Consider the following 20,758-nt stretch of genomic DNA (forward strand, 5'->3'; position numbering starts at 1 on the left):
ATATACAAGCCATTCATAATTTGATACTACCTTTTGGGGAGGGGGATTTGATATGTTAAGGGAATTATCGTTTGGAAGATTTTAACTCATGTATTAATTTTGACCACAACTAAAGTAATGGTGAGACGAAATATTGGATCCAATACTAGTAGTGAAATTATATTCAACCATGAGTTCTTTATGCATTAAACCCACCACCCTAAGATGCTTCAATTTGTCAACAGTTGTGTAGTACCATATATGATCTTATCTTGATGGGAAAAAAACACAAACATGCGTTAAGTTAGCATGTATTTTGTTCAAATTTGTATTCAACGTGTGTAGTATAAATTTGTCCAGCAGTTGGCTAGGGCATTGCCTGCGATATAATCACCGGCATACGTGAACCTACTACTGCTATGAGACGTGAATCGTAAAGGGTTGCTGCTGCAAGGCGTTAAGAGAAACAAGACAACGCTCTCTAAGAAAAACAAGACAACACATGTCAAGAAAGGGGAGGCAACCATTGGCGACGAGGCAGATAGAGTTTAACAATTTGAACACATATATGGAGCTCACTTGCTCACCATGAGTTTCCTCTACTTCATCGAGTTGTTGTTGCATCTAGACACCATGGGACGATAAGCAACAAGCAAGATATGGATATAGCGGCTGCAGTGAGAGAGGAGAAGACAGTGAAGAGATGAGAAAGGACTTAATTAGACCCCGTTCAACATGGCTATTTAGGTTTTGATTTTTATCCCCACCCGGAACAAGATGAGCTATTAGCATGGCAAGAATCCATGTTTGATATTTGAAGAGGGTTGACATATGCGCTTTAACCATAATGATACAATCCTCTTCCTGTTGATCCCCTTTCTCCTTGGTCCATGAAAAAAACGGAGGATGGGTGCCAATAGTTCATCACGGAAGAAAAAACTGTCATAGCCAATATTGTTAACTAAGAGAATAATACTGCTATCTAACACTAATATATAGAAATAAATATCTACAAATAGAAACAAACTAATCTACAGATATGATTAGTTGAGTATTAAGTAGTAAAAATTTTAAAATTGATTTACTTGATTTTTAAAAAACTTTTACATAGAATTTTTTTAAAAGGAAAACATTTAAAACATGCTAAAATATCAAATGTTACCGTTTAGAGTTGCTCAAAAGAACTCAGACTAGAACAAAAGCTATGTTCCCTAGTCGAAAGTGAAAATATTGACTTGTACTCTACTAGTACAAAATAAAATTATGGTTATAATACAAAAGAAAATTGTCATATTACGAAATTTCTTTCTGAGATTAGTTTATATTTCTTTTTGGACTAAAACCTCCTAATAATATTTCTAATGTAGCCGGAAATTGACTTAGTGGTATTGATTCAAGAACCGAGACACTTAATTTTTAGAGCATATGCTTTATGTTGAAACATTTGGTTGATTACGAATGAGGTGGTATTTGATAAATCTCCAAATGAATCTTATATGTAGGTATTTTTTAAGGCAACGTACCAGCTCCGATTTTGAACACTGCTTTAAAGTATGCAGAGAACAATGAGCTAGTATATACTGCAAGCTGAAACTTGATGTTTCGATCATGCAGATTTCCGATCCATCAATTTCGACTGAAGATATACAAATAAACTTCAATAGTTGTTTTCTCCTTAAAGTGTTGGTGCTTGTTAGTCGTTTTTTTATGGGTAGGCCAAATGTTTGCTCTCTTTGATATAATTATGCATTAACTGGCTGCAATTTCTTTGAAATAAAGGCTGGATTCAATTTCATTATCTTAAAAGAAATACTTAGCCTGAGATGCAAATTTGCTAGAAAGAGAAATTAAATACGCTCGCGACAGGAAAGGACCAACGAGTGAAAACAAGAGTCGTACGAACTCACGGACTGATCAATAAGGGTAGAGTGTACCTTGTCATTGACCGTCTACACGATGTGATGCGGTCCCTATATATACACTCGATCAGGAACTAATTAATCTCTCTAGGTTTTCTTCTTCACTGTCTTGCGTCAATATATCTTGCGAATCCAGTGATTATATATTATTGAAAACCGATCTGTTATGACATGTTCTCTCATAATATTTTTGGAAGAAAAGAAATACAATATGGTAAGTTTTTTTCCCCTGATCTAATTAGACTCTCTCATATATTCGTTTTCCTAAAACCACTAAAATAAGCTGCCAAGAACAGACACTTTCGCCGTTGGGTATAATAAATTTGTTGATTAGTACCGGTTAACGACGATAGTACATATATCAACCTCAAAATCATTTTAAAGCTTGAACGAATACATGATTAGACGGTCGTACATGAATCCTTGAACACTAGTAATAACGCAAGCCACCTGCTACATGTTATGGCATCTCAATAAGCTAGCCTGGTTGGCTCAGCTATTCAACCACCTGTAGAGAACTAATTATTAATAGTGTACCACTTATTATTATGACACACCCAAAAATTATGTGAAACTATATCAGTATTAACTCTTTTGACTACCCTAATACTATGTCATACTTGATGAATAAAAATTAGAGAGCGTAAAGACAAATTTTATGGTATAATATACTGACAGTATATATTGCTAGTATAAACAATTTAAGGGTGTAGATTGTGATTTGCCTACTCACTTAAATCGACTGCAGTATAAAATTAAAATGAGGGTAAAATAGTTTTTTCTCTATGCTAGATAATCTCTCCCACTCTTAACTATCCAGCACGGATTAATGCTTTAATGTGTTTGATGACTTTATATATTCGATCAGGGGGATTTGATTGTGCCATCTATTTAAACGTATCTGGTAAGTAATCCGATCTGGCACACGAGCAATTAGGATTACTATCCAAGTTAAGATATAACACGAAATAACTAAAGATGATTATTTTATTTTGTAAGAACTTCTCAACACAATCTTATTTATACTTGCAATATATAACATATTGTACAATATTGTACAGCAAAAGTCCTCCAAACAATATTAACATTGCTTGGTTTTAAGGAGAGAAATTTAGTTCCTAGTAGGAGTAGTTCCCACTACTGTAATCAATGATATTTTAAAAACATGGTTAGTACAGTGATCCCCTCTATGTTAGCATAACCATGACATTAAAAATCAAGGTTAATGTTCCAATAAAGTGTGCTGATGTTGCCTCATTCCCACTTCACCTGTCTCCATAGTATATCACCTAGCAACACGACAAGTAGGTACGGCACTAGCTAAGCTACGGGCACATTGTTGGCGAGATAATTCATTTTGATTTATTTTTGTTCATTCAATTTTTGTCCTTTCCTTTTCAGCCACCTTTTAATCGTGGGAGCAGCATCTGCATGAAGGTTAGAATGGTGGCAAAATGAAAATATTCAATTGCAAATAGTGGAGAAAAAAATATTAGCGGAAGAAGGAAAGGAAAACCTGAAGAATTCTTATTAAAAAAACAGATTGATTTACTTTATGTGCTATCGATTATATTATGAATCGGAGTTTATACATGAAAGAAACATGATCATATATATAGGAAATATAACCCCACCACTATAGGTTCCTACATCACTTCACTTGCAATCAACATGAGAGCAAACAAAAGAAGAAGAAAATGCCAAATATGACATAGTTATCAGTATAAATGATTAGATCACCTAAGAGTTTTGTGGGCTAATGCTATTTTGCTTTTGCTAGCTGACTCAAATATTTTGTTTTTGCTAGCTGACTCAAATTATCTACTCAAAGACATTTGTTTCTGTCCTTAAAAATATTGAGTATATATTTATTCTAGTTAGAAATAGGTGACATGTTTAATTTTAAAGTGCAACCAAATTATTCAATTCTTTACCTGTAATATCTCTGCAATTATTGAGATCAGACACATAAAAATAATGTGAATAATTTTTCAAAATATTTTTTCTTAGTTTACTATATTCATAAGCATAATAGAAATATAAATTAGTAGTGGTCAAAGTTATATTTAAGGAGCGACCACTAAAGTTAGTAACCGGTCGAGGCCAAATAGAAAACAATATTATTAATGGTTTAAACTATGTGCAATTTATTATTGAGAAGGCAATATATAGTATAAAGCAAATGAGCACATATTGTCCTTTTTTAAAAAAGGTTTTTAACCCTATAGTATTTTGTGAAGACCATACAACTTAGCTAGATCAATTCTATGAGGACGATGCAGTCAAATTTTCTTGAAAATATACTTTTTATTCACCAGTTTTATAGGATAATACATTTTTTAAAAGAACTGATAAAAATATATTGTTGTCGCATAGCAATGATGCGAATTCACAGCGAAACAGGGCCCACTGCGCACACTAGTTCACTCTTCCCTCAGGCGATCTCGCGGTGGCGCGGCCCGTTCTTGTTGCTCCCTCACGCGAGTTCCTTTTTCTCCACATGAAGTTGTGTGTCATCGTGCGAACTCGCCCCTAGTTCACATCCCGCTTTGCGACGACCGTATACATCTGTCAATTCCTTCGAAACATATATATTCCTGTAAAACCGGTGAAAAAAAATATACTTTCAAATTTTTTTTCCGCATTAATTAACCGGGCTTCTTCATTTGAAAAACTCATTCAACCAATCAACATCATTCAGCCCTTCAATCAATTTGCTAGTTACTTCCTTAATGCGAAAGATGGCAACGTTAGAACTAACATCAATGCAAGGACAACCTAACCCAAGCCTCATGAGTACCTTTTGTGGCAAGAGACAACCTACTCCACTAACCAAGGGCAATCCATGAAAAAAAGCATCAGTGCCATATCACAATATAAGTATTGCCCAAGCTAGCTAGGATTAATCGGATGATTGAACACTTGACACGTATAATTAACAAAAAGAACAGAACAATGCATGCCATTATCACAAACTGAGCTGATTGCATGCCATTATCACAAATTGAGCTGATCTTTCATGAAAGGCCATGCATGCAAGCAAATCTGTTTGTGACAGGGAATCATCGTCTATCCCCAAATGAAACTTGTAAGTAGAGCAAAATTAAAGGGAACACCACTCTTTAATTTAAAGCTTGTTCTCATTTGATATGTCCCTGTCTCTTCAAATCGTTGTTATTCGCAAAGTATTTTTGGAGTCTGAAAATGTTTTGAAATGAGACCTTTTGTTTTTAGAACAAATTGTATGTAACCGTCTCAGTCTTCCCTTTTGGTTTAGATCAAGTGAAGCAATAACCATCACTAGGTTGGTCCATTACTTTAGAAAAACTCTTCAACCACCGGGGTCCTTTTTTTTAAGCTTTTACAAACTACATGATTACTAACTATGCTAAACATTTTTTTTGTAGCGCATGTGGTTCATCGTTTACTCTTGAAAAAATAAGTTAGAAGAAATTAAATGTGAATTTAGTAGCAAAATTATTTCCGAGATGCCCCCTTATTTCACACTGTTTTGTACTCTGTTCTTTGATGTTTCCCGGATGAAATGATGCGCAAATCTTTTTGGGCATTAAAAAGAAAAACTAAAACAAAATATATGTATATATGCCTTTATGCATCTTCTTTGGCAAATTCATCTGTTCTTTAATGAATGGCAGTACTCCTGCTGCTTTGTATCAAAATTATCTGTTCTTTATTGTTCGATCTAATCAAATTTCTGGAAGATATCGTATATCTTCCTTATAAATAATTTAGTTCTCCTGCAAAAAAATAGATAATTTCAAACTAAGAAAGTTGCTATGATCTTCTGGAAACGGTTCCATGTGCTTTTATGCATACAGCAATTTAATTACCCCATTAATTCTGAGATCTTCAAACTAAATAACTACGATTACCAACTCCTTACACGTGCCACATATTACTGAATACCTACTACAAAAAAATTCGAGACATGAACATGCAGGTCAGGGAGATCAAGTCACTTTTTAATCATTCCTTGTCTTTATCATAAAGCCTTTTGATTTGGCTGTCTTGATTTGTACGAACAGATTATCTACAATTTACGCTTGCAAGGAGCCAATTAATTAAACACATGGGGATTATTAGGTTGGACTGCAATTCAAGGCCGATATGATGTTGCAACTGGTGGCATCGTGCGTGGCATTATTTCATCTTTTGATTTAGCTCACGTAGTTAAATGCGCAAATTATGTGATTAGGTGTCATCAATTAGCTATAGTGCTTAATCGTCACTGACCCCTTTTGTTTGCACTTTTATGTTTCCAGTTTTTCATATTTATTTGCTATTGCTCTAATTTTTTTTACAACTAATAGTAGGAAGTTCAAGTATAGTTTGACAAAAGAAAGGTTTTGACATATGAATATAATAATATAGCATAACTAATTTTCTCTGCAAAAGGCATTACTTTTCCATTAATTGAGTTTTCTCCTTTTTTTGCAATTTAATATCCAAATTATCCTAGGACAGATCAACTTGGAGACCAACCTGAAATCCTAGTTGAAATGTAGGAATTTTTATAGGACATCATAAATTCATAATGTCAGTTTTGCTACTGAAAATCCACTGTTGCAAACAGTTGGTGGATTAATTATTATCCTATTTCCAACAGAATAAATGATGGATCAACAATGAAAGAGGCCTTAAAAAACATGTCTATCTTGTTTAATTTGGCAGATGATCCGTCAAATCATCTTAATCTTAGGCAGCAGAAGTCAAGGGTGTAAATCCAATCATTTAAGAATCATTTTCGGACCCGCGTGGGCTTGAAAATGCTGTCAGCCAGCACAAGAAGCCTAACATTCCATTTTTGCAAAATCCATTTTCATATATTGTTTCGTATCATCAATTTTTCTCACAAAAATTGTTGTTTCAGAAGAATTTATTCGTCTTGAAGTTAAAGATAATTCAAATTTTGACCTGTAATTTGGCCCGGATCAGCAAACTCCTCGTGAACATTTGGGCCGATTTGGTTGGGAAAATATGATCAAATGGGCCTTTTCATTCATGGTGGAGATGCCTCGAGAAATGCATCTCCACTGATGATACCCTTACCAATTGGAAATTTATTATGCAAAGGGATTATACTACAAAAAAATGGATTGTCTAAACTTTCTGAAATTTTATGTTTATCCCTATGTACATTCTGTTACGAATCCCATAAGGGTTTTTCATATAAAATTCGTGTCTCCGTTGTGCATCTATTTTCATAACACATTCGGTGGTGGTTATTGTGCTTGAGGACAAATTCATGTATTTCAAACATGTTAGAACGGAGTAGAGGATTTCCAATAGAAATTCAGAGAATTTGCACGGTATTTCTGTCTTTCTTCCATTCCTTCTTTCTCTTTTTTTTTCATTGCTAAAGTTTCCACAAAGTACTAGGCCATGGAAAGTGATTTTAACAATGCTACTCATTGACACAAACAATCTTTCGGAGTTACATGGCAGAGCAGGATCCTGTTTTTTTTTTTTTTTTTCTGAAAACTACTGAAAACAAGCAGTTTAAAAAGGCATTGAGAAATTCTTCTTTTTTTTTTAGACAAGGAAGATGGATCACATCCTGGAAGGCATTGAGAAATGCCTTGCCAGTTTCAATCAAATAATCACATTGTTGCTCAAGACAGCAATGCAGAAAAATTACAAGAACATTCACAACCAGAAATGAGCAGCATCCAAACTGAAATGCAATTGCCATCACCACTATGTGACCAGGTAAACAGGGCCAAATGCCTCCCTTTTCATCACTCCATAGTTCACCTGGTCAAGCTGCATGTAAGGCTGATGATGATCATCCTCCTCGTAGTCCACCGCCGCCGCCACCGCCGTCGCCGCGGCGGCGAAGCAGTCGGCGGCGGTGTGCCGGATCACCTGGACAAGGTTGCTGCATTCCTCCATGATCTGGCTGCTGGAGAGGAGAATGCTGCGGGTTTTGTGGCTCCTGGTATGATGAGCCTTGATGTTGTCAGGTTTCTTGTGCTTCTTCATCTTGTTCTGAAACTTTGACAGGAAGGTCAGGTATCTCTTCTTCCATGGCTTGCTCTTCGCAGCAGCAGCAGCTTGGGAACCTGAAATGTTGCCTTGCTGATGCTTTGTTGATTCACCTGCTATCTGAAGACAAGTGCAATGGATCAAGGTTTAGATTTTGAGACATATTCATGATTTTTTTAACTCTTGCAGTGTTGATTCTCCCAGCAAATTTGAACAGAACTTGAAGCAAGATGTAGTGTGGAAGACTGAAAACATGGGAATAAAAAGGCCATGCAAAACTTGCAGAATTCTTGTAATCTAAACATTAGCATCAAGTAGAATCACCTTGGAAAGACCATGCTGAGGATCATGAGTAGCCCTCCCATGGCAACTCTTCTTCTTCATCTTCAGCAGCCAAAGATCACTAGCAGAGGATGAATGAAACCCTCACAAGCTATCAGAAGAAAATTTCTAGTTCATGGACTACATGTGACTTCTGAGACATCCTAAAGCTCAAGGTACAATGCATCAGAAAATGTACTATTAGCACTTAGTACTTTTTTTGCAGAAAGCAATGCCTCACGCTGTCAGTGGCAGTTGGCAGGTAATAGTAAAGCACCAAGGCAGCAGGATGCATAAAAACAGCAGCTGCAGTAGGGTGAAGGCACTGATTAAATAGGATGCTACAAAATACCCTTTGCACTTGTATTATGGTACTTTATCTAAGAATATAGTAGCAACTTCTCCACTTACTCTCTCGTCTCAACTGATCACAACCGTCTCTCATCTAATTTCTTCATCTACTTCCGTCTCTGAACAGATCACAACCATCCCTTGTATAATCCTATCTAATTTCTTAATTATCATGCAAAACTCAAGAAATCCTTATAGTTTGGTATGGAGGGGTAGGTCATATCAACAATTTGAAGGTTGTATTTTTGTCCCCCACAGTGTTCAATGCTGGTGTTTGAGTGTTTGGGCCTAGCTTGAACTTAAACCTCATTTTGGAGTACAATATCAATAGCACAAAATTGCAGCAACACATTCTATTATAGAAGCTAAATTTAACAAATAAACAAAAAAAAAAGCTGAAATGTCTATCCTTCACTTGGGGTTTGGAAATCATATGGCCAATGAGACAAAACATCTTGGACAGTACTACAATGTATGTAGGGCATGAGGACAGTAGTACCTTTGTAGTTCATGAATGGAAGTGTGCGCCATGCAGAGTTGCAGACTGAATCTTTTGAGACAAGTTCTGAACTGAAGATTTGTCAAGGGAGTTGAGACAAGCACATGTGTTAAGAGGGGCATGTGACACTGCAGATTTCACGGCTTAATGCATTGGACGCATATATGATAATATGATTAACATTGTGCCTGTGAGGCTATGACATTGGCCGCCACAAGATCATTGTCGCTTATGACCATATGGACCAATGCGTCGAGATTTTGTGTATGGAAATTTTTCTGTGAGTATAATGCAGTCAAACCTCCAAATCTTGAATGATTAATTGATACAGAAATATTAGGATTTGGTATGTGAAAATGGTATTGGTAGATTTGTCATGAAAACTACCTATAGTAATTGGAGTAGTTTTTATACTCCATCCGTTTCATAATATAAGTCATTATAGCATTGCTCACATTTATATAGATGTTAATGAATCTAGACATACATATTTATCTAGATTCATTAACATCTATATAAATATGGGTAATGCTAGAATGACTTACATTATGATACGGAGGGAGTAGCTGTTATAAACATATATATTTAGGGAAAAAATAGCAATGAAACATTTGTCTTGGAGACTGTAAATGTCTAAAACGATGAGTAAAAAAGAACGGAGGCAGTCGCATGGTAACACGGAGATTCTCCCTACTGGAGTAGAGATTCCTAGGTTTTTAGATCACTAGTGGCCTCTTATCATTTTTGTCATAACTACACAGGAAGTGTGATAGTTAAGAACAGAACTGCAGTTCACAAGAACTTGTCCTGGACTGAAGCTCTACAACCTACAAGCAACAATTATGCGAAATTTCATGACGGTTAAACAAATGGTTGTTAGTGTTCAGAGACATGTTCGTCTTTTGCACAATACGCATCAACTGAAGAGACAAGTGTTACGGAGTTAGTACGAGTTATTTTCAGATGTTCAGCAAAGACATGCTGTGATGGTTTGATGAACTTTTCAGAAAATCTCCACTTGAACAAAAAAAAAAAACTATCTCAGCATTCACGTGTTACCAGTTAACAATCTATTCCTAGGATCTTACAAGCTCATGACTCGCAACAGTTGAGGAGAAATAGTAAACAAAATTGCTGCTTCCCAACCTTTGAAAGAAAGGGGAAAATTAGCTCAGATGTTCATGTTTTCTACAGCTGCACCCAAAAGATATATGAATTGGCTAGCTCTTGCCAGGCATTTCAGTCTTAAGAAGTTTGCGCACTTCACTCGCAGACAGTTTCTCCTTACCAGCCAGATCAGCAAGCTCGGCGATCGACCGTTTCTGTTTGCCGCTATTCCTGACAAATGGTGTGCCAGCACTGTCCCGAACGAACATCTTGCCAGAGGAATTGCCAGCATTGGGTTTATGATGTTTTTGCCTTTTGAAACTTGGTTTGTCTGAAAGGAAGCCTGGTGATTTCCTCTTGGCAGAGTTCTTCAGGAATGCCATGCTGGTCCCAGAATCTTCGTTCGTGGGTTTCTTGTTGCTTGATTCTTTCTCACAAGTTGTCTTCTCGGACTTTATCCTCTTGGTTTTGCCTACGTGGGATAAATCCTGCTTGTTGGTACTTGCATCTTCAGTAGTAACATCAGTCTTGTCTTTCTGTTTACGCTTCTTGGAAGGACTTCGAGAAGTGAGAAGTTCTTCAATGTTCTGCCCAGCGCCTTTACTGCTCAAGCCAAACTCCACTTGAAATTCTCTCTGAGTAGTTTCCTTCGATGTTTGGCTGGCCCTCCACTGATCAGGTCGCCTTGAATATCTGTTACAAATCAAATGGTAAGTTGACTAATATGAGAAAAAAATGCATAGCATGCTAAACAACAGAGAGACGAATTACCTGTCTACATCCAACTTCTTTAACAAGTGGAACCCATGTCTTGTCCTAGAAAGTTCAGTTTGCACAGCCAACAGCTCAACCACAATAGCCTCTTTATGAGAAAAATTACTGGCAGTAAAGCACTTCTCAACTAAGAATGAACCAGAAGGATTCATAGCAATCTCTCCATAGTGGCCTTGCAACCTGTCAGATCGCAAATGCTAGTAAGACAAGGTGCATACTCATGAAACCATACAGCAGATCTTTGCACCTTTCATTTCATTATTATTCTATGCCAAAAGGTACTGAAGTACTGAGCTAATCCATGCAGTTAGATGCCAAAGGTACTTCAACTTAACATATTACAGGCAAATAACCTATGACTATATAACCTTACACATTGAATCTGACAGACAATAGTATTGAATGTAGTCATGTTGCAACCATGAAATGGCATATCTACGGAGATCGTGCAGATCAGCACACCAGAAAAAAAAAATATTTAGGTAGCCGAAGCCCACCTTCTACCATACTTGCCCACATGATCCAGTGCACTATACTATTGCAAACTTCAACATTCTACACTGCCTATTAAGTAGCACCATAAACAGAAATAATGAATACAAGGTTTGATTACTATTCAAATGAGTGACAAGAGACATAATAGTGCTACTAGTGCTCCCCTAGCTCTACAGCTTTCTTGTAACATCAGCATTTTGTTAGGAGTATGATATGCCACGTCATTGAGAGATTTAAAAAAATGCAAGCGAATTAGAATATTACTGTGTAGAAAACATTTTGGGAATCATAAGAAACAATATTCAAAGAGTTGAGGTGCTTGGATAAGGCTTACTTTGCAAAAACTTTAAATTTCCGCTTTGCAGTAGCACTAGAACATAGAAAAGCCTCAAGAACACGGCTACCTCCTGAATCCTTGGAAATTTGGAGGATCTTGTTATCATCCATAGCCAGCAAACTTGCAACATATGGTCGAATATATTGCTGTACAGAATACACAAATAACTAGTAAGGTCCTCTAACCAATCCAGGTGTTGTCATACTTACAATACTACTGTTCAGGAAATAAGCAATTTCTGTAAGATGGCAATGAGACAAGATCATAAAAACAGAGGTACTACATCTTCCTATTGAATTGAGAAAGAAGTAAAGTACTTATCAACTTAGCATAGCAAGGCCAGAGAGATGAAGTTAATGAGACTGGAAGATGAAGATCAAAGCACAGAAAGGAACTGAATTGCGTAACAGACATGAAAAAAACATCATAAACAATGAACAATCAAGAGCACATGCTATTTAACTAGGGACATTGTAACCACAGAACAGTTAAGTGCTGTAACAAGAGTATGGCAGTTTTGACATACATGTGGGTATTGCAGAATTGATTGCAGCATCAGGCAACCCAGGACACTCATCTTTGCACCAAGAGGCCATTCCCAGGATGATTTCTGGTGGAGGTAGTTCTCAAGAAAAAGCATATGTGCAACAATGCTATCAGAAGATTCAGAATTTGAACTTAATGCTGCAGAAAGAACTTGGGAACTCTGCAGTTCAAATCATATGAGTTAGATATCATTGAGTCAAAACTAATTATCCATTATCGATGCAGAAATATTTAGTTGAAAAAGTGAAGACCTCAAGGCGTTTTGTTTCGAGCCTTTGGCATGCCGCTAAGATAGAAGCTACAACCCCCGCTTTCCCTAGTTCAAGCAACTCATTGATTCTGGAACCAAGTTCATCCCAAATTTGCTCCATCTATCAATGAAACAAGAATTACATCATTGAGGATTAGTCGGTTGTTGAACAAGGAAAATCTATAACTTAAATTATGTAGTTGACAAGCATTGGAAACAGAATAGGGTGGAATAGAATTATAATCACATAGTATGCACTATGCATTTTAGGCATGCACTCACACATGGACACAAGATTATTATCCTTCCCAAGATTAGCACATAAATTATGGTTCAGGAATCATGCATTGTTTGTCACATAAAAGGTAGTCTAACGGTGCATGTTGCATTTTGCAAGTTTAATATGACGATAAATTATAATTAATCTAACATAAGAAAGGAAGATGTGTCAAAAATCAGCATGTCCCTTAATTTGTGATGATGATTTATGGAATGCTCACTGACTCGATGCAATATGAATAGAGAGAAGAAAGCATTTATTTTGGTCCGGCCGATCAACTTGCTGTAAGGACATTTTTTTTAAGTGAAAGAAATTAATAAAATTGCCAATGTACATTTGAATGACATATACCTGGTCTGAGGTTTTAGCTGATGCTACCAAGGCTTGCACCACATAGTTACCACAGTGGTGAGATGAGATCGCAAATAGTGCACCCTTAAGAGTACCTGTCAGCATATTGTTGCGCAGTTCCTCAGGGGCAACCTCCACGATGACCTGCCATTTAGATCCATGAATATTTTCCATGTCTACCAAGTTGTAGGATGATCAAGATTTGACCACCACTTGCTAATGCCTCTTAGTGGCTTTCAATTTTCCATGCAATTTGAAATTGTCTATCATGCCAGCAAGAACAACATGATCTATACAGATGAATGTCTTAAGCATAAAAAAGTGTGAAATACATCACTTGACTCTCACTGAACAGATAGCTAAAAAAGCATACCTCCAAGAGATGGCTGTAAGCAGTATCTTCAAGTAAAGCAATAATTTCATTCTTTTGTTCACTACGATCTTTTTTCTGTGCAGTGTCATCCTCATCAAAACCAAGAAGAATTGATATTATATAATTCAATTCATGATCATCACCAGCTGATAATTTAAGTGCAGTCTGCCAAAGCATACAATATATATAATAAGCAAGAGCCCAGTAAGTAAAATCCAAATTGTTTACATAAAATTATATTATTATGGAATACAATAGAAACCAACCTGTAACACAAGGCTACTGTTTTTGTCAGTTACTAAACTCGCAATATCATCTTTTGCATTTTGCAGCATTTCCCTGACAAAAGACTTAAAAATGTCTGAAAACCCACATCCTTGGTTCTTGGGATCGCTTCCACCTGATCGAGTTGAACCACAACTTAATCTCTCAGCGAGAACTGCAGATCTCTTTGTAGTGTGGAAGTCTTGCAGTGATTGCAAGGGAACTCCCTTACAAAGACAAAGAAGTGTCCGTAACACATGTGATCCATAGCAGCTTGACATCACATTAGCAGCATCTCCAGCAATGACCTGTAGCAACAATTCAAAAGTGAGTTCCACTGGTACCATGGGAAAAAAGCACAGAACCAACTGAAAAATATACCTTGCATATCCTAATCAATATATCTTCTATAATGCCCCTGGAGGACTCATCTTCAAGATGTGTTGCTAGAGACTTGAGAGCTGCTTCAGCCACGTGTGATCCAAATTTATCGACGGCAATAATATGAAAAGATTCGATGGAATTGTGAAGGAACACACATAGCTGCTCCAATTCACAACCTTCTACAAGAACCTGCAAAGTGTGGCTTATTGGACCGTCAGTAGCAAGTTCAAGCTCTTTCCCTTTAGTTTCTTCTAATGCATTGGCACATATAGTTGCACGCTCCTCCAAATCAATTTCCTTATTGTCAAATAGGTTAGAAATCTCCAAAAAGTACTTTGCAGTTTCTGGATCAACCCTTTTCCTGAGAAATGTCCACAAAAGATACAGAACTCCCCTTCAGAACTTAGCATCCGCGTGCATATAACTAGGCTATCTCACTTGCATAATTAATGGGGCATGAATATTTTGAAAACAAAGAGTCATACCTGAGAACATTTGTTACTGGCTTTGATGCCTTGGAGGGCAGTAATGTATTATCATTCTTCATATGGCCAGGATTCATCTCTATGGAACTATCTGAATGGCAGCCCTTCCCATGCCCTTTGCTCTTCTTCCCATCCCCACTCTTCTTCCTCCCATGTTTAGCTTTCTCAGCTGAAGGTCTGTTGCTTGAACTAGAACCCCCTTTTCGAGGCTTCTCACTCTTATCCTTCCTTCCTCTCCTCATCGGTAAGCTGTAATCAATATCTCCCTCAGGCAAACACCTTTGTTTGTCACCCTTCCGTCGAAGAGCCTTTGACCCAAAACAAACCATGGTAAAGATGCACCTCGACAGTAACTGCAAACCATTGAGACGAGGGCAGATGAAGCATAAATGCATAATCAGCATTCTCAAAGTAGTTTCAGAGAAGGAACAAGTTTCAACAAACAAAAACCCACACAAACAATGTCTTTGGAGGCACTAGTGGAAATTAGTGCTTTCTCATGTCAGCGTATCCTCGACAGCAAAAGAGTAAACGGCGAATTCATCCCGGAGATATTTTCTAAACCAATCAAGCAATGAAATCACCTGCTATGCTTTCTATCGAAGCAGGGCACAAAGCCTTTTATGATTGTATAAAAAAAATAAAAGTAAAATATCAAGCAATGAACTCGCCAAGACCACATCAATAGTTGCGTTTTGTATGATCTTCCCAAGTCAGCTCTTTCTCTTTTCTTGAAACAATCTAAGCTAAAAAATCAACTGGACAGTAACAGGCAAGTGAATCTTCAAAAGCATTCCCAGTTCAAGCTATTTACATATCACCGCTACACTTTTGAAGATAATCAACAGAAATTGAAACAGCTCAGCTCTTGCTATACATTGTCCATTACTCCCACACTAAGCAAGAACCAATCACTTCATTGTCCCCAACACGCTCGATGGCCAAGCAAGCCATAACTAGTGCAGGAATTTGGAGACGGGGTTACAACATATCAAAAGATAAAAAATAAATCTCCACAATAGCGGAAATCAAGTGTTAAAGTTAGCACCTAATCAAACCAGTAAAACTCATTTTACGACGAGAAGTACAGAGCTCTGTCAGTCGAATCAAAAACATCGAGGCATTTGGCTAAGGGGGAAGAGTATCCATCCACCTTTTTCTCACTGGAAACGCGTTCTCCCGCGGCGTGGCTGCTTCCTCCGCCGATGGACTCCCCCTTGCTTTCGGCTCTGCCGCCTGGCCGGTCGGCAGCGCCTTTGCTGTCCAGGCGACGCGGGAGGCCAGCACAGGGACCGGAGCGGGGGCCTGTGGACTGCGCTCAGCGGCCGCCGGGCGGGTGGGCGGAGGGCCGGGGAGGGAGGCGGCGGCGGAGGGCGGCCGTAGGCGGGGCGGGAGAACGGCGGGACGACGGCAGGGCGAGGGCGAAGAGAAGAGATAGTTTGTCAGGTCGGGCCTTTAGGGCACCAAATGGGCCAGATGGGTTGGATGGGCCGTGGGCCTTTGGATGTTGGTTGGGCTGGGTTTTGATGCCGATTTGCTCATTCACACACGCGCCGCGCCAGCTGTCCCTCACCACACGCCGGTTTTTCCCCTTTTTTAGGCGAAATCTAAACCGAGAATAACCAGCGACGAACCAATTTGTGAGAAGGACTGCTACACGTGCTGACGTGCATGCTTGTTTTTCCTCTTAGACATGCATGCATTTTTCCTCCTTCTTATAAAGTTTTCTCTCAAATTACTTATCCGATCTATAATCCGATTACACCATTAGGTTCGTTACAATTAAATCTTTACAACAAGATCTTACATGAATATATTACGATGAAAAAATATTTATATTTGTAAATTACTTTTATTATATACATAAGTTACTTTTATCATATATATAAGTTACTTTTAGATTTGACTAAGTTACTTCTTAGATCTTGTTATAAAGATTTAATTGTTACGAACACAACGGTGTAATCGGATCGTAGATTGGATGAGTAGTTTAAGAGAAAATTTTATTTGAAGTATAGGTGGATATGATCTCTCATAGATGGAGTGGTAGCTGATTTAGACAAACCAGCTACCACTAGCTGTGTAGTCACGTCCATTATGGCAAATCTAAAGTAAATTCAATAAAGTCTAAAAGTAATTTACATATATTATAAAAGTATCTTAAAACAAAACGAAAACATACTATTGCATTTTTTAAGTTGAAAGGAAACACTAGATGGAGTATAAACCAGCTACCACTAGTTGTGTAGTCACGTCCAATGAAAAAAAATGCATGCATTAAAGTTACTTTCTTTTTGTTATAAGCTACGGAGTACTTCTATAATATATGTAATAAATTACTTTTAAGCTTTATTGAATTTACTTTTATATGTCGAAGAAGTAATTTAGTGAAATGTAAAAGTAATTTAGATATATTATAAAAGTAATTTATAATTTTTCATCAAAATATAATCATGTGAGATCTTGTTATAAAGATTTAATTGTTACGAACATAACGGTGTAATCGGATCGTAGATTGGATGAGTAGTTTAAGAGAAAATTTTATTAGAAGTATAGGTGGATAGGGTCTCTCATAGATGGAGTGGTAGCTGATTTAGACAAACCAGCTACCACTAGCTGTGTAGTCACGTCCTTTTTCTTTTCGCCTCCTCCATGCTAGGTTTTCCGTTTTCTTTTTTGCGTTTTTTTTTCATTCTCTTTTTGTGGTTTTTTCTTATTACTTTTTTTAATCTTTAGCACACGTATTTTTACAAATGTTTTAAGTTGAAAGTTTTTAAATCTTGATTTGAAAGTTTTCAAATCTTAACTTAAAAATCTTCAAATCTGTACTTGAAATTTTCAAATATCAAGTTGAAAGTTTTCGAATCTGAGTTGAAAGGTTTCAAAATTTGTCTTACAAATTTAAATTTTGAGTTGAAAATTTTCAAAATTTGAGTTGAAAGTTTTTAAATCTCGAATTGAATGTTTTCAAATCTGAGTTGAAAGTTTTCAAAATCTGAGTTGAAAGTTTTCAATCCGGTATGAAAGTTTTCAAAGTTTAGTTGATAGTTTTTCAAATTTGAAATGAAAAGTTGAAATTTTTCAAATTTTGACTTTAGATATAAATTTCATTTTCGTTAGTTCAAAAAAAGTCTCACAAAAAAAATCCTAACTACTACCGTCATTTATCTCTAACTGTAATTATACTAATAGATTAACTGCCTTAGCTCGGAAAAGAAGTGTGGCCGCATGCGCCCCTGGCGCGCACTCGCCGAGTAGGACCCCCGTTTTGGTGTTAAGCTGCTCTTTTCGGAAGAAAGTTTGGTACTTAGGATGAAAGTCCTAGTTATAGGAAGGATTAAGTCCATTTGAGGTCCCTTAGATAAATTTGTTATATATTTGTTCAAGTAGACAATTTGTGCTTATCAATATTAGCCACAGACCCAACTCACACAGCCAACTATCGCCTTCAACCCCCTAGAAGATAGTCACGTGCCCGTATGCCGAAGCCGATCCTCCGCATCAAATTCGACCGAATCTTTCTCGATCTCCCAAAAATGGTTTATGGGCTTTTGACTCACTCTATCTCCGTTTTTCCCAAAATTGGAGCGAATTCGTTAAACTCAGATAAAAATGGTCGGCGAAGCTCACTGGCCGGCCATCATTGGCGACTAAGATTAAATCCAGCGAATTAAAGCTAAATTGAAAGTGGAAATTGTGACAAAAATAATAAGGGAGAAGTGAGGAATTGATTTTTGCTATCAATTGGAGGAGAAAACGCACTAGGAGACATATCGACGTGGCGACGCTAGGGTTTGGCCTGGTGGTAGCAAGAGGAGTGTTGCGCATGTGAAAAGGATCGTATGAGATCGAAAAAAACTATGATGGGAAAAAACGGATGGACAAAAAACAAAAGCGTGATCAGGAAAAATATCAGCGAAAAAAAGACGAACCAAAAAAATAGCAAAGCTTTACGATTTTTTAATTAGGTATAGATATGTACCTGTCAAAGTTTTAAAATCCAACAAACAGTTTTATATCAAATAATAAGTATGTAGGAGTATACATTTTTATGGTATCATTTTTTTAAACTAAACATTTGAGAATTAGTAATGGTTAGAACTTTAGAAGTTTAATGAAATATTATCTTAAGCGTTTTTTTTATCAGAGGGAGTTGTCAACAAAGATAACACGGGTTGATTACTCCCTTATTGATAGAGATAGCCTCCATTTTATAGCACAAAAGATTAGGGGTTGCCCCTCTTTCACGATGTCGACGTTTGATATCGCGACTACTGTATTTTGCATAGTATGGGGATCGTTGGTACCAGGGTATATGCGAGATTGAGGTAAAAGAGATAGAGACAGGGATTTTTATACAGGTTCGGGCCCCTAATCTGACAGGTAATAGCCCTATATCCTGTTTATATGGGATTGATATAGAAAACCACAGAGTACAATAATTGGGATAACCTATCTAGCCATCGTCGACTTGGCGGCATGAGCACCAACTCGTAGTCGATGACGGGGTAGCCTTTCTCCGCGAATATGAAATCGGTGAGATCAGAGATAGCGCTAGATCCCTCTTGCCGGTCTCCGCAGGTACCGGATGGGGTATGTCTAGGCTAATCTCGGATGTCGATGTTTGGCGGCGTATTGGCTTGTGTATTGTAGGTTGTGGCTTCTTGATCTGTTGTCTCCTTCCCTCTCCTCCTAGGGGGGCTTGTATTTATACCCATAGATGCCCCCTTGTCCAAGTAGAACCAGGAAGATAAATATAGATACGATCCGAGTAGTCCTTGTAGTTTCCATATAGAACTCTATTCGTCCTTCCTTATCCGGAACTCCTTCTATATACGAGGTATGATTCCGTATAAGACTTGGTATGTGGTGGGCCCTGCCAAGTTTAGTCAACTACTATTAGGTATGTGGTATCCATAACCATGACACACGAGACCCCAAAAATGACTTTATCTTTAGCAACAACCTTCTTTTTCTTTCTTTTCTTTTCTTTTCTTTTTTTTCTTTTCTATTTCAACATATACTCCAGCGGTTAGGGAGGATAGCTCGAGCGGTGGTCGCGATGAGGAGACGGTAGAAGTGGATGAGGAGGTGCCAGAGTTGGCCGCTCCCTTTCTAGGGTTCCGACAAGGCAATCGACTATAGCGAGGCTATGGTAGTGGACGGAGGAGGTGGACAATGACGCAACAAGGATTGATACAGCATTAGAGTTGGCCGTAGGCTTTGGCAGACAAGGCTTAGGGAGATATCGTCCTAGCAAGCTAGAGAGGAGGGTAGAGTATAGTAGCCAATGAAAGGTTATCGCCACAAGAGAGGGGGATGGAGGTGTGGAGACGGTCAGCGATGGGCCACCGCCTTGTGGGAGGTGGGTGGAGGTGTAGAGGAGGGAAGACAAAATGTCTCCTTGGCATGCAACGATTGGATGGGGGCCGTGCGGGAGATCCCCTAGTATTATATGGTAAATTGTTGAACATGACCGAACTAAGTAAGGCACCGTTTGGCACAGCTCTACCTCTCAACTTCAACTTACCTAAAGCTAGAGTTGTGCTAAACGGTATATGTATTCTCCAATTTTTTTGGAGCGGAGTTAGCAGAGCTGCTCCACAAATTTGTACTACGGGGGTGGAGCTGGGTTTTTGCTGCTCCATAGCTCCACTCCACCCCAAAAGACCCACTACCCTTTAATTTTTTAATGTATTTACACCAAAATGCTGTTGAACTACCCCTTCCTACCCCATCTCCTCCTGTTCTCTCTCCTCCTCATCTTTCACTAGCGACTGACAGCGGCGTCGGCAGCAGCAACGGCGGGCGGTGATGGCAGGCGTCGGTGGCGGCGGGCGGGTGGCGCGACGCGCGAGGGCCATGGGCGGCGGCGACGCATGGGCTGAGCGGCAGCAGTGGTGGCGGCAGAAGCAAGGCGACGCCAACCAGGTGTTCGACGAAATGCCAATAAGAGATGTGGTGACGTGGAGCTAAACAATCTAGCCAAACACTTTCATACCCACTTCAACTCCTAAAGGAGCCAGCTCTCGCTGAA

The 20,758-nt window shown here is 38.1% G+C and overlaps 2 protein-coding genes across 2 annotated transcripts; both read right to left on the reverse strand.

Moving 5' to 3' along the window:
- Positions 1-7,121: 7,121 nt before the first annotated feature.
- LOC127753003 (uncharacterized) lies at positions 7,122-8,505 on the reverse strand. The gene is made up of 2 exons (XM_052278456.1): positions 8,229-8,505; positions 7,122-8,024 (listed from the first exon to the last, which is right to left on the reverse strand). Exons 1-2 carry the CDS (start codon positions 8,286-8,288, stop codon positions 7,617-7,619), a joined length of 468 nt encoding a protein of 155 aa, XP_052134416.1. The 5' UTR covers positions 8,289-8,505; the 3' UTR covers positions 7,122-7,616.
- A 1,344-nt stretch (positions 8,506-9,849) lies between these two features.
- On the reverse strand, positions 9,850-16,126 carry LOC127753049 (pumilio homolog 23). Its single transcript, XM_052278506.1, has 11 exons — positions 15,875-16,126; positions 14,722-15,074; positions 14,234-14,597; positions 13,855-14,160; positions 13,589-13,753; positions 13,216-13,359; positions 12,586-12,705; positions 12,315-12,494; positions 11,786-11,934; positions 10,954-11,136; positions 9,850-10,875 (listed from the first exon to the last, which is right to left on the reverse strand). The coding sequence occupies exons 2-11, from the start codon at positions 15,048-15,050 to the stop codon at positions 10,296-10,298; spliced, it is 2,520 nt and encodes an 839-aa protein (XP_052134466.1). The 5' UTR covers positions 15,051-15,074; positions 15,875-16,126; the 3' UTR covers positions 9,850-10,295.
- Between the last annotated feature and the right edge of the window lie 4,632 nt (positions 16,127-20,758).

This window comes from Oryza glaberrima, chromosome 10 (assembly GCF_000147395.1).
Source record: "Oryza glaberrima chromosome 10, OglaRS2, whole genome shotgun sequence".
NCBI lineage: Eukaryota > Viridiplantae > Streptophyta > Magnoliopsida > Poales > Poaceae > Oryza > Oryza glaberrima.